At 37.9% G+C, this 22,096-nt stretch overlaps 1 protein-coding gene across 1 annotated transcript in view; it reads right to left on the minus strand.

Annotated features, from left to right (window-relative positions):
• The window catches only part of sorcs3a (sortilin related VPS10 domain containing receptor 3a), a 255,180-nt gene that overhangs the window by 120,383 nt on the left and 112,701 nt on the right, over positions 1-22,096 (minus strand). Inside the window, exon 3 of the mRNA XM_079864633.1 lies at positions 3,704-3,803. Within this exon, the coding sequence (XP_079720759.1) occupies positions 3,704-3,803 (100 nt within the window). The remainder of the gene's footprint in view (positions 1-3,703; positions 3,804-22,096) is intronic.

Below are 22,096 nucleotides of genomic sequence, written 5' to 3' on the forward strand. Positions count from 1 at the left end.
TCTCTAGATTGGGACTGTGTTTGCCCACATAGTCAGGGAAATAAGCAGACGCATTAATCCAGTTTGTGCACTAAACAACAACAATACCTTCAGATGATGAATATTGTGCACTGTGCGTGTCCACTGAGCAGATACAGTTCACAAAAGTAGAAATAAACTCAAATCTAGAGCTTTTCCAAGGAGACCATCCATCTGTTCTGATGGGAAATTGTACTAATGGGAGCAATAAACAGTCTGAGGGCAGATAGGGACGAAAGTTTAAGATATGCTTGAAGGACTAGTATGATGCTGTGGTTTATTTTGGGATGTTTATGGGCTGTCTTTACATTTTCTTTCATTAGAAAATTCAAAAATTCAAAATATCATACCATTTTCAACTAAGAAGAAGAAGAAGGGTTTATTAAGCCCCAAATCAGAATGAGGACTGACTGATCATGTGACTCTGAAGACTGAGGTAATGGCTGCTATATATACTATTATTAACAGTCTTCAAAGTCACATGATCAGTCAGTCCTCATTCTAATTTGGGACTCAATAAACCCTTCTTCTTCTTCTCCTTCATCTTAGTTGAAAATGGTTTTTTTTTCCAAATGAAAGAAAATGTAAAGACAGCCCATAAACATCCCAAAATAAACCACAGCATCATACTAGTCCTTAAAGCATATCTTAAACTTCCGTCCCTATCTGCCCTCAGACTGTTTATTGGTCTCATTGAAGGGAACTTCACAACTTGCTAGTACCAGGTTGGACCCCCTTTTTGCATCCAGAACTGCTTTAATTCTTCATGGCAGATTCAACAAGGTGCTGGAAACATTCCTCTGGGATAATGGTCCATAATGACAGTTGCTGCAGATTTGTCGGCTGCACATCCATGATGCGAATCTCCCGTTCCACCACATCCCAAAGCTGCTCGATTGGATTAAGATCCATTTATAGTATAGTGAACTCATTGTCATGTTTGAGATGAGTCGAGCTTTGTGACGGCATGTTATCCTGCTGGATAGCCATGAGGAGATGATCCACTGTGATCATAAAGGAATGGACATGGGCAGCATCAACACTCAGGTAGACTTTGGCGTTTAAACAATGCTCAATTGGTACTAAGGGGCCCAAAGTGTGCCAAGAAAATATCCTCACACCATTACACATGGTACAAGGCAGGATGGATCCATGCTTTCATGTTGTTTACTCCAAATTCTGACCCGACCGTCTGAATGTCACAGCAGAAATCAAGACTCTTCAGACCAGGCAACATTTTTCCAATCTTCTATTGTCCAGATTTGGTGATCTGACGATAGTGGCACTGGTGTGTTTTTTGCTGCTGTTGCCCGTCTGCTTCAAGGTTCAACGTGTTCAGAGACACTCTTTTGCAGAACTCGGTTGTAACGAGAGGTTATTTGACTCCCTGCTGGCCTGCACTCACGGTGCACTTAACGTTCTGGGCCGTGTTTTTGAAGAAAACAGGAAGAAAAGTGTTTTCCCTAATAGACTGTCCAATAGATTTATCACTTACGCAGCGCAGAGATTTTCACTTAATTGTACTGCACGCATCAGAAGATTATTAAGAGGGCATCTGACGTTGATGGAGGAAGTTGCAGCTTTACTCGCAAACTACAATTCATTCATCAATAAGGTTAGAACCTGACCCGTTATAAACCTAAATACACTCAAATTAAATCAGCTCAAACCAGTCTGGTCATTCTCCTCTGACCCCTGGCATCAACAAGGCATTTTCACCCAGTTTGTGCGTGAAAATCCCAGTAGATCAGCAGTTTCTGAAATACTCAGACCAGCCCGTCCGACACATATGCCACGTTCAAAGTCACATAAATCACCTTTCTCCCCCAGTCTGATGCTGAGTTTGAACGTCAGCAGATCGTCTTGACTATCACATGCCTAAATGCATTGAGTTGCTGCCATGTGATTGGCTGATTAGATATTTGCATTAACAAGCAGTTGAACAGATGTACTTAATAAAGTGGCCGGTGAATGAATTTCACATATCACTCTTTTTAATGTATTTTTCACCAAATAAATTCAGCCTTTTCAGGCATAAGAAAATCCACCCACTCCTTTTTTATATCCCCATTAAACATGCTGTTTTGATTCTCTGAGCAATGTGACATCATACTGCTCTGGCCCCGCCCACAGCCCCTGACTGACAGTCCTGCATTACCATAGTTACCGCCCTCAGCGAGTTGTACACTATCCGCCATTTTCTCCGCGCTCGAGCAGCTGTAGCAACAACAGGGTCTCGTAATCAATCCCAGTGCTCTGTTGTTGGATGTAAGAGGGAACATAAGATTCTTCATTTTCTCCCATCATCTGAGCCACTGAGGACCCAGCTGGGATTAGTTTTATTTTGAAGGGAATGCGCCCCAAAATATACCAAAATTCGTTTATGTCTGCGCAAATTATTTCACTCCAGACCGCTTTGTGAACGAGGGTCAGTACAAAGCAGGCTTTGCTAAAAAGTTGTTACTCAAGGATGGATCAGTACCAACTGTTCGTGATCCAGCTTATAGTCTCCACAGAGATACTGGTCACGGCTGTAATGAAAGGGAGAGCGCGCACTTTATTACAGTTCATAAGAGTGGTTTTACGGATATAAAGTCTACCAGTTTATGAAGCACCCCCCGAAAAGGCATAAAGTCTGTGTATATTTGTTTACTATTGGTTATAACGAGTGTTTCAGTGTAATTTGCAGTGTTGATGATAATGAAAGGGAGAGAGAGAGTGTATGGATAAGACCTTAATGTGCACTTATTGTACTGATATTCTGGAGTGAAAACAGATGCTTCATCTTTTGTGTGATGTACAATAAACTTCATAAAACAGATTAGTAAAGTTTTGGCCATCATTCGGACAGGGGTCCGCTACAACAGGCTTAGTGGATAAAAGCAAGTAAATTAAACTAAACCATACCTGTTCTATCTCCATACAGCATATATTCTCTGGCTCTGTGGGCATTATTGTCCGACTCCGAGTCGAAATGAACACCGCTACTGAGAGTTTCTGACATTTTATTGTGTGAGATTGTCCTGTTTTGTTGCTGGTATGCCGGAGAATGAGCTCTTGAAGCTCCGCCCTCCTCTTGAAAGGGGGCCGGGGGCAGCAGATTATTTGAATTTAAAGGGACACACACAAAAAAATATGTGTTTTTGCTCACCCCCAAAAAGTGGCAATTTTAACATGCTATACATATTATCTGTGGTGTATTTTGAGCTAAAACTTAACATACACACTCTGGGGACACCTGAGACTTATTTTACATCTTGTAAAAAGTAGAATAATTGGTGCCCTTTAAAAAATCTAACTGAACTGAAAACATTTTAGCATAATATTGGTGCACAATATTAATATGATATAATTAATATAATAATATAAGTGCACATGTAAAAAAATTCTGAATATAAAATAAAATACTTTTATAATATAATATAATATAATATAATATAATATAATATAATATAATATAATATAATATAATATAATATAATATAATATAATATAATATAATATAATGCTGTTCAGGTGTGATTTTGGCTCATTATTCCAAGAATTGCTGCAGGTTGTTCCGGTTGGTATATGATCTTTTTATAGGCTTTTGGAAGGCAGAAAATAAAGAAATATTTCAACATAACTAGCTTTATTTGAAGTAGGGGAACATGGAGTCTCTCAAAGAGAAGAAAAGGCGTCTTACCTTTCTCTTGTTGGTGGGGCAGACATAGAGGTAACTCAAAACGGTCTTGACTCCCACTTTATCATTCAGTCTCTCATAAGTGCTGCCATAATCAGTTGATCTGCAAATAGAAGCAACATTCTCAATATGGCATTCAGAAGGCATTTAGTTTCTAGTGTGTGATGGCGGGAGTGGTGGTGATGGTGGTGGTGGTGGTGGTGGTGGTGGTGGTGGGGGGGGGGGGTGTCCTGGTATTCCCTATGTTATGGGGACCAAATGTCCCCACACGTATACCAGTAAATGTTGACCTTATGGGGACATTTAGTTTTTTTGGTCCCCATGAGGAAACAAGCTTATAAATGCTACAGAATGATCTTTTTTGAAACTCTAAAATAGCAGAAAGTTTTGTGTGATGAGTAGGTTTAGGGGTAGGGTTGGTGAAGGGGGGTAGAATATACAGTGATATCCATGCTCCATTCATAGCCTGGCAGAAATGAGTACATTCCCCAGCAAAATGAATCGAGATTGGAATTTGTGGACCTCAGCTGAACTCAAATGATTGAACAGATTTCTGCAAATTATATTCATGAGGGTCTTTCACAGATTTTTTTTGTTCTTTTTCCTGGCTATTTATATTTCCCTGATCCTCAGCGATGAGCGGAATAGCTCGCTAAGACAAACACAATCTGCTGAGCATATGCTGAGCAATTCTGCCTTGTTCTACAAATAGCAAAACTAACATCATCCTGCAACCCCTGGGCATAACAGTGACAACTGATCCAGAGCATACGCTGATTTGTTTGGAAAGGCTAATGATATTTACAGTCTTGCAATACAGACGTGAGCACGGACGGTAGGAACAAGACCCTAACAGAGATAAGAGACTACTGAATGATACCAGCATTTCTAACCGATGTATCAAATGAAAGTATTTTATTTCGCATAATATGTTGATGTGTAATGGCACGTCAGAGGTGCTGTTTTTTTTCATTGCAACCAAAACAACAGGTGCTATTGCTGAGAAAATACATTCTGAACTAGTGAAAAGCACTTTACAGGTCACATGAGCAGTAAAAAACAAAAAAACAACAACAACAAAAAAACAAAAAAACAATATATACTATATATAAAGCTGTTGATTTTAACATTTAAAATCCTTTTATCAAATCACATTGCATTTAAAGGTGTACAGTAAATGTTTTTCTAGATAAATTAATATTATAGAAAAAAAGCATATATATATATATACATATTAGTTTTATATAGTCTATACTATAAAATACATAATATATAACGTATATATACAACTTGATATACTAAGATTGAAAATTGTCTCTAAATGTTAAAATTAAAACCAATGCCTGTGAATACAGAAACATCATAACATTTTTTTTTTTTTTTTTTTTTTGTAAAAAGACCCACAGTTCTTGTCAACTCTACAAAATCCACTGCATGTTCCCGGTTCCTGTGTTTTTTATTTGTCAAAAGCTTAATAGAGTTTCATGTTTTACTTTGATTTCCTTTTCCTGAACTCGCTCTCCCCTCTCCTCCAACCCCTCATTTTATCTCAGCAACTCTGTCTTGCCATTCCTGCCATCTCTATTTTTGCTTCCACCTCTCTTTTTCTCCTGAGTGTTGCCTATTTCAGCTGAGTAAAATATGCTTGTGTCCCATGTCTCTCCCACCAATTTCTCTCTCTTATTCAACGTCTGTGCGGGAATATAACGCTCTTATTTGTATATCTCAAATATATATTTGCTATTTAAGCCTTAAAGAAATAGTTCATCCAAAAATAGCAAATTCTGTCATAATTTACTCACCCTCATGTCACTCTAAACACCTTATGATTTTCTTTCTTCCGAGGAACTCGCAAGGTTAGTTTTTGAAGAACATCCTGGCCTGAATCTTTCAAAATATCTGACAACTCTCATTCAAATGTTGTATATTCCACACAAAAGCTACACTCTTAAAAAATAAAGGTTATTTATTGCCATTGATCATGATGGTTCCATGAAGAACCTTTAGCATCTGTGGAAACGTTCCATTGTATAAAAGGTTCTTTGTAGTGGAAAAATGTTCTTAAAATCTTCAAACTAAAAAAAAAAAAATGGTTAAGAACTGTTTACTGAAAGGTTCTTTGGGGAACCAAAATGGTTCTTCTGTAGCATCTCAAAAAAAAACAAAAAAAACTCTTTGGAACCTTTTATTTTAAGGCTGTGTTTACACTTGTAGTTTGGTTCGCTTGGTTGGCTTGGTCCGGACCAAAGAAAAAAAAAAATGTCCTGGTCCATTTAGCATTCACATTGGCATTTTAACATCGAACCTAAAGATACCAAACCTAAAGGCATAGGGATATGTTCACAACCGGATTGGTCGGCTTTTATTATGTTCAAGATGGAACTTACCGACATCCAAAACAATGCTGTGTTCTGGGCTAAATGCGCTCGCTGTATGTGCGTAGCTACATATGATGGTATTTTGACCAGTTGAGAACTTCTGAAGAGCTTATAAAATGTGTAAAAGAGTTAAAACAGCGGCAGGAATGTCTCCGTCACACACACAAACGAAGATCTGCTGTGAAACGCGGTTCTGACGCCTGTACCGAACTGTGATGAGCAACATCACGACTATGACGAGAAAAAAACAGGTATGCTGGAGCAATCTGTCCTTTTTAGAGTCGCATCTTGTGACATCATGTCCCGTTTTTGGTTAGTTTACATGTCTTTGGTCCGTGTTGCGTTCATATATCATTCGAACCGCACCAGAGTTGGTTTGGAAGCGGATCGAGACCCATCTTTCCAGCGTTTTCGGTCTGCTTGTTTAATGCGCGCCAGGGTTCAGATGACAGAGATCACACTTATTCAAATGAACCGCACTAACAGAGCAATCGCACCAGGGTTCATTTTAATTGAACCAAACATCTAAAGTGTGAACACACACAAAGAGTTTGTGTGTGAGGAACAGCTAGAAATTCATGACCAAACGTCACAAATTCACTGAAGTGAAGTGAAGTAGCAATCTGATTCATGGATAAATCATTATTTTGAGTTGGATCTTTTCATGTAATCAGTCTGAATGATTCATTCATGAATCAAGTTCAACTCATTCCCTCATGAATCAGTTGCAGCTCAGTCTAACTGGAGGTAAGATTTTCAGTGCACAATATTGACATTTCAGCATGTTCTTCACACAACTCTATCTTATAAGTAATTGTAATATTTAACAAAAATACCTGATTTATGAAGCTTCTGCATCCTTTTTGAAGATTTCTTCTTCATTCTTTCCCAGAAAATGTGACTCAGTGAAATGTGGTTCTAACATGTCATGTACCATGCTTTTGTTTAAACTACTTGTGAACAAGTTAAAGCTGAAAAATATCACACATGACAGCTCACAAAAAAAAAAAAACATTCACATTTCTGTGGAGACCAACACAAAGTAAATAATTCATGCTCTCCCAATGACTTGCATGTAAAATATAGCCGAAGCAAAAGCAAGAGAATAGGCCCAGCTTCTCAAGTCTGAATAATTTAGTAGGAGAAACGAGCTGTTAACCAACACAATCCTCCCCGAATCTCTAATACTTCTCCATCACGTTAGCTTGCTGTTCACAGCAATAGTGCAGAGACGATAGTGTTTTGAACACCATCACTGACCCCATACCAAAGTGACAGTCTCAGAAACACATCCCACACACCGCTTCCAAACAGAGGCAATCTAATTTGAGGCACCATGGAGGATTCACATTTTCCATCGCTCAATTCCTTTTTTCCTCTTCCTAGGAACGGGTCCCACCACCAATAGGGCAGTAATGGATTTCAGTGAAATTACAATGCAATCTTCCCTTTACTCTTTTATTTTGGAGTGGCAGCAAAATAAAGGCACGAGGATTATTCACAGCAGGACCGTCACTCCTTCTCACTCTAAAAAATGCTGGGTTATTTTTTAAACCCAAATGCTGGGTTGAGCATTTTGACTATGTTGCTGGGTTATTTTCTCCGTAATCAGCTGACAATGACCCAGCATTGGGGTTTGTTTTGGAAATTTTGACCCAGCGCTTACCTCCTCGCGAGTCGCGCGCTTTTGTCCACACTGTTCAAATCACTACGTCAACAGGAGGACGAGAGGTTCAAGCAGTCCGAGCGAGCGTAAAGGTGAGCAACCCTGTTTTATTAAAACTATCCTATCATTAAGTAACGTTAGTCAAAGAAGTCAGAAAGTCAACAAGAAGTTATGTTGAAATGAACTATGAATTATCGAACTAGCGACCGTTATGCTAACGTTACGTTACACATAACATTCATTATTTTTACACGGTCTGTCATCAATTATTCCACTTATAACACGGTCACAATGTCTAAGTACAGTTGTTGGTGTCTGTTTTATCTCCAGAAATGTTGCGGGTTACTTGACTCGGTGGTGTTGGATGGATGCAGTGTAACGTCACTGGCTAGTGGCTGGATATGCTAAAGAAGCTGTAAGTCTAACGTTACCTATTATTTAACTGTTTTTGTTAGTCATTTTCGAAAGGTAGCTTTACATAAAATATTTTATTATGCTGCAGTATGTTCTCTGTGTTTGGGTGCGTGTGCCTTAGCCTATAAGCCTTATGAAAACCTAAGACACACTTATTACACACATAATTATCTGTGCCTGATATTGTCTTTCCCTCATTTAGTCTGAAACCAACATGGTGCTTTACCTGGAAAGGCAGAGAAAAGCAAAACCCTTCCCCTTTGTCTTGGAGCTTGGAATGGCTGGACAGTTTTTTGGTGAATGGGGAAACTCTGGAACAGTTGACTCAGTTTTTTTTTTAGTTTTTTTTTTAGCGCAATTTTCCTACGGACAAAATTGCGATTGTTAACTCATGATTTCTGTTCTGTCTGTGCGCACCAATCTTGCACTTCTATCTCCTCCTCAACCAGACCACCTAGAGACTTTGGGTTTTCGGCATTATGTTAAGGAAGGTCTAATCTCGGGAATGCACACAAAAAAAAAAAAAAAAAAAAAAAAAAAAAAACATAAAAAGATTTACTATCTCTTAGTGTTGTGATCCCATGACGTCAGAAAATTGCGCTAAAACACTCACTGAGTTTTTATTACTTGTTTAATCTTTTTGTGAAGATAATTTTTAGCTAGGCTATTTTACAGTTTATAGGTATAGAGTTTCATGTTTTTATTTTGCTACACAGGACTAAATGATTGCTTATTTAAAATAAATTGCAATGTATGTACTTACTGTTTATACGCAGAGTTTTTATGTGCCTCCCATTTTTGCTGCACAGGACTAAATGATTGCTTATTTAAGTGAATTGCAATGTATGTACTTATGTGTTTTTTATTGTATTCTTTGTGAAGAGAATCTTTAGCTATAGGCTATTTTACAGTTTGTAAGTATAGAGTTTTGAATTTTGAGAATACCATTTTATAATCTTTTAACATACCAACATTTTAGCACAAATGATTTTTGTGGGCCTCCGTTTATGTTGCAGATGTCTAACTGTTTTTTTTAACATGAATGTATTTATGATTATATTAATTTCCTGGAATAAACACATTAATTGAATCAATAAAAAGTAGTGTTATTATTGTTATTAATATTTTTGTGTTTTTTTTATTCGTTTTTTTATTATTATTATCTAAAATGAATAACCTGTAGCATGGGGGTTGTTTGACCCAGCACTGATTAAAAACAACCCAGCAGATGGGTTAATGTATAAAAACCCAACCTGCTGGGTCAAAATAATCCAGCATGTGTTCTGTCCAATATTTACCCAGCGCTGGGTTGCCAAATAACCCAAATTGGGTTGTTTTTAACCCAGCATTTTTTAGAGTGTAGATATAAATGTAAAAGGAAGGTGAAGTGAGAAAGAAATAGAGTAAAAATATAGAGTAAAAAGAAAAATGAATGAATTAAATAATTAATCAATGAATCAATCAATCAATGAATCAATCAATCAATGAATCAATGAATCAATCAATCAATCAATCAAAAATTTCCTGCCGTTTTTAGGATGTAAAAACTGTGTATTTTCATGGCACTCCACCGGAAAAAAGAAGCACAATAGCATGTAATAGCAAAACAACAAAGCAAATAAATAAATGAATAAATAAATAAATTTACTGTAATAAATTGGATGTCATCTTTAATATATCTATTTAATACACTGTGTTATCCAATAATAGACATTACCTCAATAGTTATTTAATATAGAAACCAGCAAAACATAAATATAACTAGAAAATATATACCAGAAAAAAAATATTTCTATATATTGCTAAAATATCTATATTGTTTCAGATTAAGAAGTGTTCTGCTTGAGACTGCTTTCATATATTTTAGTAAAAGATGAGTTCCTTAAATGGATTCATTTAAAAAAGTAAAAATAAAGTACAGTATCGCTATAGTTAAAGGGATAATTCACCCAAAAATGAAAATTCTATCATTGTTTACTCGCCCGCAAGTTGTTCCAAACCTGTATGAGTTTCTTTGTTCTGCTGAACACAAAGGAAGATATTTGGAAGAATGTTTGTAACCAAACAGATCTCGGCCCCCATTGACTACCATAGTATATTTTTTTCCTACTATGGAAGTCAATGGGGACCGAGATCTGTTGATTACAAACATTCTTCCAAATATCTTCCTTTGTGTTCAGCAGAACAAAGAAACTCATACAGGTTTGGAACAACTTGAGGGTGAGTAAATGATGACAGAATTTTCATTTTTGGGTGAACTATCCCTTTAAGGTAGCACAGCAGGAAATGAGCTCATAATATATTGTCTTGTCATAAGACTCTTATTTAAGAAGATTGAGGTGGTTCATATTTTTATAGTATCATGACATTCTGAAAGAATAATGTTAATAATGTTGGCGGTTTTATTATTTTTATGATGTCAGAAGAGACAAGAGTTATGAATTATGAAGGTGTGAGCCGCTGCTAAAAGTGGCGTGAGGGTTTCCTGCATTTGTATGACTTTCTTCTATGTTTATAATGTTTTCCTTGCACACAGCTAAGAAAGATGTGGTTTGTCATGTTATTCAATTATTCAATTCCCGCCAGAAGAGCTCTGTCGAGGCGGCTGGTATAATTATGTTTATACACCTGCTAGCGAGTTTGGAGAATTGCGACGGGGACTTTAGAAAACCATTAAGAATAACGAACATCAAAAAACAGTATGTTAGGAGAAAAACACAAGTCAGAGACATAAAAGACCAATAAAAGCAAATGCCTGAAGCAGTGGCGACATTATAACACGGCCTAAAAACACAGCATGGACCTTTTCCAGCCTTCCAGGAGAGAAATGAATGCCGTGAAAAAAGCACTGCATCAAAATCCCAGTGTGAATTTAAGGTCGGGATATAAGAAGAGACTTTGTTCTGCGGTGGCACGTGTGTGAACAAGCTACGGGGACGGGCACACTTTGGTGAAACATAGGCAATAGCTTTAAGGTACATTTTGCGTCTCATATGGTATCACTGTACCTTGTCTTCTATTTTCACGTTTAAGATTGGAATGCACATCTGGGAAATATGGCATTTCAACAGGAAAAACACTCACAAGAAAACTGTTTGTGTTCAATGTGGAGACACCCAATGCCAAGACGTGATTCCCGACATTTGACCATGTGCCATCTTTGTTTCTGTGAAAATTGGCTTAGTCCTCTGAATCTGCACGGCGAAAATGAAACTCGACACAAACTTTCTGTAGGAAGCATGGTAGACAAAGACATGGAGAGAATGTGAAAACAAGAGGTTTGGTGGCCAGGTATCACGTTAGGGATTGTCCGTGAGGAGAAGCCAGATGGTGAGGCAGTAAAGTAGAACAATGTGGAGGCATGTGCACCAGGCTCCAGGGATGGCAAAAGAACAATGAACACAGAAGAGAACTTCAAAAACAAGCCACCACATTACCAAGAGAGGCTGAACCTCAAAAATTCACTCTAAATACACAGAATAACCGAGGATGTAACGTACCTGTTGTTTCAATCAATTCCATTCCAATGTACAGTATAACTCTGATGCATATGATGTATAAAAATGATTTTGTTTGATATTTTTTCTTTCATGTGCAGAAACCTTGGCCCTAGAAGTGTGAAATCACGAAATCCGAGGAGCCCGACGTACCTCTGATGTGTAAATTGGCCAGAATGAATATGGAAATGATGTAGCGTCATTTATTTCCGGCGCCTGAAAAGGCAAAAGGGAGAAGAAATGATTCTCCTTTTACTGTATAAATAACTAATTGCTGGTGAGCTTTCAAACTAGTTGGCTTTCAGTATCACTTCAGTGCGTCATCAAGCCTGATTGTGGTTGACAAAATAAAGACTATTAACTTTAGCTAAAATCTTAAAGTCCAAATTATGGAAGGATTTCAAATGAAGTTGTTGGCGATTGTATGACAGAGCCATGTATAAATATGCAGTAATACAGAAGCATGACTAATGTTTGTAATGATCATAGTTTGGAGATGGTGCTGTGTGATTTGCGCCATTCGTTTTAAGATTATATTCACATGTTAGCATACATTTCAACACAAACTAGATTTGAAGGTAAATGCACCATTATATTTTATTGTTACACTGTCTAAAAAGGGAAGCAACGTGACAAAATACACTGATTATAATTAACAAAGCTGTTATATATCTAAGCTATTAATATATTAACTGACACCCATGACATATACAGGTGCTGGTCATAAAATTAGAATATCATCAAAAAGTTGATTTATTTCAGTAATTCCGTTAAAAAAGTGAAACTTGTATATTATATAGACTCATTACATGCAAAGTGAGATATCTCAAGCCTTTATTTGTTATAATTTTGATGATTATGGCTTACAGCTTATGAAACTCACAAAATCAAAATCTCAGAAAATTAGAATATTACATGAAATCACACAGTAATTACACAGTAATCCCATGGTCATTGAACCAGGTTTTGGTTATTTTGGCAGTGTGGGCAGGTGCAAATCCTGCTGGAAAATGAAGGAAGCATGAAGTGCTCTGGAAATGTCCTGGTAGACGGCTGCGTTGACTCTGGATTTAATAAAGCACAGTGGACCAAAGTCCTCTTTTCTGATGAGAGCAAATTTTGCATCTCATTTGGAAACCAAGGTCCCAGAGTCTGGAGAAAGAATGGAGAGGCACACAATCCAAGATGCTTGAAGTCCAGTGTGAAGTTTCCCCAGTCTGTGTTGGTTTGGGGAGCCATGTCATCGGCTGGTGTTGGTCCACTGTGCTGTCCACTCAACGCAGCCGTCTACCAGGACATTTCCAGAGCACTTCATGCTTCCTTCAGCAGACAAGCTTTATGGAGATGCTGACTTCATTTTCCAGCAGGATTTGCACCTGCCCACACTGCCAAAAGAACCAAAACCTGCTTCAATGACCATGGGATTACTGTGTAATTACTGTGTGATTTCATGTAATATTCTAATTTTCTGAGATTTTGATTTTGTGGTTTTCATAAGCTGTAAGCCATAATCATCAAAATTATAACAAATAAAGGCTTGAGATATCTCACTTTGCATGTATTGAGTCTATATAATATACAAGTTTCACTTTTTTAACGGAATTACTGAAATAAATAAACTTTTTGATGATATTCTAATTTTATGACCAGCACCTGTATATCTGCTAAAAATGGAGCTTTGCCATTACAGAAAACAATTAAAAAATACAATAAACTTTGTAAAAAAAAAAAAATGAACTTTTGAATTGCAGTCTATGGAACACTCAGTATCTCACTGTTGCCAAGTCTACAGTCCAATTAGTGAAATAGTGAAAGATCTGGAAGCGTCAATGTTTCCAGTGCAGACACGATGTAGGACGTACGAGTTTGATCAATATTCATTTGCACATCAAGCCTCTCTGGAAAAATCCCACACAGAGCAGCACTTCTCATCAAGACAAACTCCCAAAGATCTAGTTTAGACCTCTGTGATTCCACCTAAAAATATAGAACTTGTTCCTGATCTGTTCCTCAATGCACAGACACACATAGCTCTACTTTTCTGATGCCAGCTGGCCACTGTCCAGCAGATAGTGTCCGTGTTTGCTCTGATAACACCGGGCAAAAACACAAAGGTGTAGAGAGCAGAGAAAAATGAAAGGAAGGGAAAGATACCCACTGGATCAATCGCTTGGCCTTATATTCCACAGGGAGACTTGAAAAGGATTGTGAATGGAAAAAAAAAAAAAATCGTACTTGAACTTGTGCTAGTTAGATGAGACTGTAGAGACCTGAATCCCTCTCGCTTTGGCAGCCCGGGGGCTAAAGTGAGCCTGGAGGATGGCAATACACATTCAGTATTGTTTGGCTGTGTGGGAACAAAGGCGGAAAGGGAGGTGAACACGGGCGAAACGCAGGAACGACGCGTCACTGCCGGCTTTAAGATTCTGTTATGATATATTATGCCGAGGAAGTTTGTGTGTGAGGTGGAGGTTAATCTGACTCCAGGCTGCCGACGTTGACATGAATCAAGCGTTTGCACTGACAGACTAACTGTGTGGTGGTTTGGGGGAAAGAGACAAGACAGGAAGACAGGGAGGAAAGAAAATAATAAATGAATTATTTCACGAGCAGCATAGCTCATCCTGGGTCGACATGTCATTCAGTAACCATAGGCAGTTTTGATTTACAAGCTGTTTAATGTTGATGATCGCGTTATTTTAAATATGCTTATGCTATCGCATGTTTCTGCTTCTTCACTACTCTTTCAGAAGATGTGTAATAGCGCCCCCTACCACATAACAGTAAAAACCCGGAAAGACAGAAATGTCCGTCAATGGCGGGGAAAGAGTTAAAGGGATATTTCACCGCTGGAAAGATGAATGTGTATTTAAATTGGGTCATTTATGTAGTAGAAATGTGAAATTATTTTTGAAGTTGGTGCCTTTTAGACAGAGAAAAGCCAGAAAATGTATTTTTGGCTCATGTGGATGAAAGACAACAACTCCCAGAATGCACTTGCTTCGCTGCCCTACGAGGCCACTCCCAAGCCACACCTACCGGTTACAGAGGGCAGTATCAGAAGAAATTATACAACTAGGCTACTAGTCGACTCGAAACTAGGCTACTAGTACGCCGTTTTATCGTGAGATCGCACCCCCTATAGGCAGATTGAAAACATGCGGAACAAGCTCCTACTACTGGCTGTAGTCTCTCGCCTCTGGCCAAAAAAGCCTCCATCTGAGGTTTTTTCCAGACACACAATACAGAAATCTCTCGTCTCAGGGGGACATGAGGGAGGGAAGGACGGTCATTTGAAAATACTACCGGGTTTCTACTGATACAAAGCTTAATGCTAATCGGTGAAGTATAGGGCTGGGTACCGAGTTCGATACTTTTTAGGTACCGACCGAATTGCCTCGGTAGTATCGAGTATCGAAAAATGACTTGTTTTTCGGTACCAGATTTCGATACCTAAGGGGTTAACTCGTCAACGTCAGTGCTCAAACAAATACATATGAAATGCACAACGACACGCCTAAAGTCGCTCACGCACATACACGCAAACTCTACACACAGACGCGCGGAACTGTCCGCGCACATACTCATATGAGACGCGCGCGCCCACACAAACTGTCCACACACATTCTCATATGAGACGCGAGCACACACACACAAACTCGCGCACATACTCAATGAGACGCGAGCACACACACTCACAATACTCTAAAGATGTGGAAAAGTCGATCAAAAGTGTGGCTGCATTTCTCCAGGCTCGATGCCAACAGCGCGCGATGCCGTATTTGCGGTAAAATAATTGCTGCAAAGACCGGTACCTCGACAGATATGATGAAGCACTTGACAGTGCACGGAGTAAACATAAGAGCAGAAAGTGGCTCCGTCTTTGACTGGTAAATGAAGAGATACCTTGTTGATCACTCTGACCGTGTTTATATTGCAATAATGACCTACTGCCGTTCAAAAATGTGTTGGTTGGTCAGAATTTTTTTTTCAGTAAGCATTAAAGTGATCAAAAATGACCTTAAAACGTGTAATGTTACAAAAGATTTCTGTTTCAAATAAATGCTGTTCTTTTGAAATTTTTATTCATCAAAGAATCATGAAAAAATGTATCATAGTTTCCAAAAACTGTTTTCATATTTCTGAAGGATCCTGTGATACTGAAGTAATGATTTTGAAAATTCAGCTTTGACATCACAGGAGTAAATTACATTTTGAAATATATTCAAATAAGATTTTAAATTGTAATACTATTCCACAATATTACAAGTTTTGCTGTATTTTTGATCAAACAAATTCAGCTTTGGTGAGCATGAGCTCTTTATAAAAAAATATGTTGTTCCTTATGTATATGTATAAGGAATATTTTGTTCCTTTGTGCTTTTTTTGTTCCTTTGTGCACTGGCTAAGGAGCATGAGTCAAACTGAAAAAATAAAACCAAAGTTTTTCTGAGGTAATGTGTTATGTAATCTTGTTAAAATGGATTTCATAAAATTGGTATCGAAAAAAGTATCGTTCAGGAACCGGTATCGAAATCAAGGTATCGGTATCGGTATTGGTATCGAAATTTTTTGAACGATACCCAGCCCTAGTGAAGTATCCCTTTAATAAAGTTGCCGTTTTCAGGTTTCATCATAAATGTTTGTCCAATAGATAGCAAATAAGCTGTGAATGAAACAGTCTCAGCGTTCAAAATTCAAACAACAAATACCGTTTTGGCGCTCTTTATTGTGGCGCGAGCGAGAGATCACTACAGCACCTCAGTTCAAGCCAAGCGGAGCGCGAGTGTAAGCGATCATTCCTTCCTTTTTACTACGTTACAGAACGAAATAAACATGAATGAAAATCAGAAAATATGTTGAAAGAGACAGCCCAACTTACCGAAATCCGTATCATGTCTCAGACTCATGTAATCGTTCAATCAGTGTTTCAACCGCAGAAAGACGTCAATAAAACAGCTTGTAATCTGCTTTGTCACGAAAAGCCATTCGTTGACCATTATCTTGATAGTCAGCAAGAGAGCTCGCCACCAAGTGGACAAGGGTGAGAATTGCAGTTACAAGATAGAATAGATCACCCTCAACTAACTAACTAACTAACTAACTGTTTTTATGAGTGAGTTATTGAATCACTTCGTTCAAAAACACAGATTAATTTAGGGACAAAACAATGACTGTGTTTCTGAGTGGTTTATGAGAATCATTCCTTCAACCAATTTGTAAAAAAAAAAAAGGTGATTAATTCAGTAACTAAACACAATTGCCTGGAGGCATTTAGCTAGTCTAGTTTTCAGCGAGATTTTTTAATATTTATTACATTTTAAAATAACTTTTTTATATATTTCAAATAAAATATAATTTCTGTCACATGATCCTTCAGAAATCATTCTAATATGATGATTTGCTGCTCAAAAAACATTTCTTATGATCAATGTTGAAAACAGAATATGTGCTGCTGAATATGTTTGTGGGAACAGCATTTATTTTATTTTATTTATTTATTTATTTTTAAGCATAAAAATATAAATTTCAGCACCATGAACAATACCACAAAATTGCACAGCTTGTACAGGCAAGGTGTGGTTTTCAACAAAAAGCCTTTAGACTTATATTTAAAAGAAGGACCTGAGCCATAGACACCAATATTTCATAAATTAAATATTGTATTATACCTGTAACAAACTACATAGAAACCATCCAGAACAACCTAGCAACCACCTAGCGAAACGGCAAGGAACATCCTAGTATAGTATACCCTAGTTTGTTCAAAAATCAGGTGTGCTGTTTTCTGAGGATGCCACCAGGGCAGATCAATAGGATAACAGTGGAGGAGGATAACAGTGGATAACAGTGATATGGGAAACAAAACAGGAAGTTTTGCTGAAACTGCGTGGCGCTTGTTACGTTATAAAGACTAAAGCCTCCAGAATACTCTTGACCTCCAGTTATTGTCTCACTGGTGATGACATGTGCATGTTGCTTGGAAAACTTCGGTAATGACTGTTAGCGTCACACTGTCAGGACGGAATTGCAGTGGAGTAACCCACTTTTGTTCATTTTTAAAGGAGACATATCATGCTTTTAAATCGTTCCTTTTTACATATAAATCATACATTTGTAGTCTATATAAAGCGGAACTGCAATGCTTGGGTCTGAATTTCTCATTATTATAGCTCCACAGGCCCCTTTTCTACCCCTTTTCTGATGTGCGTCTGACAGCAACTCGTTTTGGTGCGGTCTCTTTAAATACAATTGAGACACTTCATACCCCGCCCCCTCTCCAGGATGCAGAGGTGACACTCGGTTCAACTCCACCCCGTTCGGCCATTTTTGTAGTTTGGTAGCAGAGATACGATTATCTAGCGGCACAGAAACTTTTTATTCACACGTTATTAACAAAATGTCAACAACGGAAGACTTGTCCAGCCAGCCTTACATGTTCGAGCCAGAGTCGGAGCCGGAGCGAGATGAAAATGAAGACGACGAACCTGCAGAACAACGTCTTCATATGGATGTATCGCAATGGTGTGTTACTGTATTTACACATGAAACTTTGGTCTTCCGACCTTTTACCACCGCGTCGATTTATTTTGATTAATATGTGCGAGGGAGAGAGAGCAAGACAGCGTCTAGTTTGGAGACGGTGTCTTGTTTACACTTTCGCCTGGCTCCGAAGAGAGAGAGAGTGCGTGCGCGCGACCGGGTCTCTCTCTCTGCTCGTTCTTTCAGTTAAACATGCGCCCTGTCACAATCTACATTAGACGGTGTAATGAAGCGTGTGGGTTACTACATCCAACAAACCGAACATTTTAACTTACCCTCTCGTAACTTCTGCATCTTTTAGCTTGGACTACAAAATTGCAGCGAGAAATAAAAATGGCGGATTGCTTGAAGTGTTGGGCTGGAAGTCAATGTCCTTATTTGGCAGTTCCGCTGCAAATACTGTGACGTAATAGTTCACAAAACGTCATAGATAACAGAAAAATCTGAACAGGTTGGAAAAATAAGGCCAAAACAGAATATAAAGATATCAACGAAGCACCTGAAGAGAATAATTTCAACTTTTCTGTACTTCTAAACACTCCAAATATACAACAAAATGCATTTAAGGGCTAAAAAAGTGGATTTAGCATGATATGTCCCCTTTAAATCCCATTGTTGTATCACTACAGTTCCATCAGAGAGCTCAACCAGACATGACTTCACACTCAGATGCATAACTGAAAGTTTTATGATGACTATGACAATCCATTCTACTAAGCCAAAACGAGGACGATGGAGACGTGACGGATGTGTTTGCTATCAGGGTGTCCAAGGAAATGGCAGCGAATAAAATTTTCATAATCTGGATTTCCTCAGCAAGCTTATCTCAGTAAGAAGAGAGCTTGTGTGCATGCTGTAATTGTGTTTAATGCTGGAATGTACATTCACACCAATACTTTTACCCATCAACACTTTAAAGCCCCTGTTAGATTTTGCTGTATTTGGCTGAGCAGTGGTTTGGGTGGCTCGTCAATGTATTAGATTTCTCCAATACTTAAAATAGCTAAGCTTGACCAGAATTCTTGTGGGGAGAAGAATTTATTGAAGGTTTGTAGTGTAGCAGACCTTCAGCAGCGATGTTAGCATGTCGCCCTTCAACAATCTGAACCCAAAGTTCTGTCTGTGAGAGAATCTTGCTGTCTCACAATTGTCTGTGAGACAGAACTTTATACATGAAGACAAATGGGCTACAAACAATAGAAAACTGTTAGGGCCTCCCACAGGAGACCGATCTACCCTGCAATCTACTCTAAGCAATGCTGTTTCTTTGTCATTCACACCAATCAGTTTCTATGGGCCATACACTTGTATGGACCATTTGCTGAGTATTTTCTCCTTAAAACTGCAGTGAACCAAAGACAGACTCAAAAACACGGTTTGAAATCGCTGGTGTTTCTGACGTCACAAACCTTGTAACCAATCAGGTCAATGTGTGATCGTCAACGAGTGGATCTCTGAGCTGGTGTGAGTGAGTGGAGGAAGAGATAATTTGCATATCCATAGAACCGCGTATACTAAAGGAGGCAAGGGGGTAGAGTTACATTCAAGCTATTTTAAGGCATGAAGAATTGTTTAAATATGTTTAAATATGCCATTTTGGTGATCAAAGATAAGTTTTAAGGGATAAAATTATTGCCTATAATGTTTAAGAATGTTGAAGATGTTGAAAATGCTGAAAAAAAATGTAAAAAGACTCAATTAGTTAACTGTAAATTACCTTACCAAATCATTGCTCTTATTGTTAACTAAAACTAAGACTATAAAAAAGAGTTACCGTTCATCAAATGAAATCTGAAATAAAATAAAATTTAAATATTAGATAACTTAACTGAAATAAAATTAGTTTAAATTGAATTACTAAAATTATTCAAAATAATTTAATTTAAAACTAGGAATATAAAAACTAAAGTGAACAAACATAAGCACAGAACAAAAAAAGTTAAATAAATAATAATAACAATAATAATAATAATTAAAAAATATAAACTAATTCAAAACATTAATAAGTACTATAAATAATTTCGGAAGCCCTGAACCGCAACACACACACACACACAAAAAAAAAACAGTAATTTTTTTTTATATATATATTGAGAATATAATCAAATGCAGTCTTCCTTAGAAATTCTTGTTTGTTTGTTTTTTTCCTGTTTTTTTTTTTTAGTAAAGAAATGCGCTCGTGAAGTCGAACTGCCTCGGACATGGATCTAAACATAATAGTAGCTTTTTACTTTTATCTGGACTTTCAACAAATTGTTTGTTATTGTTTATTGCATTATTTTAGTATTGTGTTAATATAGCTAATTGTTCATGGAAATGTCAATATTAAATATTAAACTGCACAAATACTTTCTACATGTATGTGCAAGCTTCACACAAAGAAATACACACAAGGTGAAGTTACTCCACGAATTGAGTCTAATTCAGTCTATTACAATTGGTTGCGCTGTGACCCTGCAGTTATTTTGGCAATCCATGACAGCGTATCGGAGAGAAAAGTCACAGGCGGTGGTTTAGTCTGTCACCCAAAAACAGTCGGTATAGGTGTGACACCCTCATCCAAAAGCGAGTGGGCTAGTGGGACGCCGCCTTAAGCAATTTCCTCGTGAAACCGCAACAAAGACAAACGTATCTCCTCACACACAAAGACACTTTCAATCTGGCACAAGTATACACCTTTCAATTTCCTCTCAGACACACAGCAGAGACAATCACACACACGCTCACACAATTCAGGCCTGAGGCAGACTGTCAGCGGCAGTGTCTCTGCTCTAATAACAGAGCTCATTGAAGCATAATTGAAAATGACTTTGGAGAATTGCCACATTAAGGGAGCATGGTGGATATCTGCAGGTGTTAAGGAGAATTGTGTTCGAGAAAAATAGACTGAGAGAGAGAGAAAGAAAGAGCTGAAAGCCGTGGAGGGGTTTCCCGACAGACACAGAGAAGAAGCTAAATGCGGAAAAGGAGGGTGATAGGGAGGAACGGAAGGGGATAGAGAGTGGATAAATAATAGAACTAATAGCATTTACATTTATAGACGGCCCGTAGTCGGAGAGGACGTTCCCTTCTCTACAGGTTCTGAAGGTGACCTCAAGAAATGAGACATCTTTCAGGGGAGAATAGAGAGAGGTGAGATGGGGAGAAGAGGAAAACAATGATGCACGGATTGCAAAGACGACAGTTCTCCCGCAGATGTGCATTTGCGAGGTGTTTCGGAGAGACCGAGAAAGGATGGCAAGTATGAATGTTGAAGCGAAGCTCTTCACGCCGACAACACAAAGGTCAGAGAGCTCCAAAAACAAAACACTAAAACACGGAACAAAATAATACATACAAATGCAAAAAAAAATGGAGGAGACTAGAAGCAAGAAAACAAAAGTAGACTGGGAAAAAATAAAATGAACACTATTTTCACTCAGCAATGGCCAGCAAACTTCCCAGGCAATTACAAAGAAATGGCGAGTAACACTGAATTTTAAAAAAGAAAAACTGAAATAGTATTTGTAAAACCTACTGCAATTTTTACCATGGGTCGTGACCCTTAACTTTGTGTCTGTAAAAGATCAATTAAGTATAATTTGTACATAATAAATTGCAAGCTAAGGGCAAACGGTCACGTAAGTTACATTATAAATGCCTCGCGCTGTCTTTTTTTTAACCAAATCCAAATTCAACACCGCTCTCTGTTCAGTTTAAAGGTCTAGAGCAGTTTCTTGACTTACAGATCAAAACGGCAGACTTGTTGGTTTCTCGCAGCCAGATCTTTGACTTATGGGATAAGGAGATCGGGTCGGGTCCACATTGCAATTTATTCCTAATAAGAACCGACTTAAACAAGAAAGGACAGACTTGACCAACATGTAAAGCAATGTAGCACAGTTTGTATTTTTATATG

This window comes from Squalius cephalus (genome assembly GCF_949319135.1).
Source record: "Squalius cephalus genome assembly, chromosome: 2".
NCBI classification, from domain to species: domain Eukaryota; kingdom Metazoa; phylum Chordata; class Actinopteri; order Cypriniformes; family Leuciscidae; genus Squalius; species Squalius cephalus.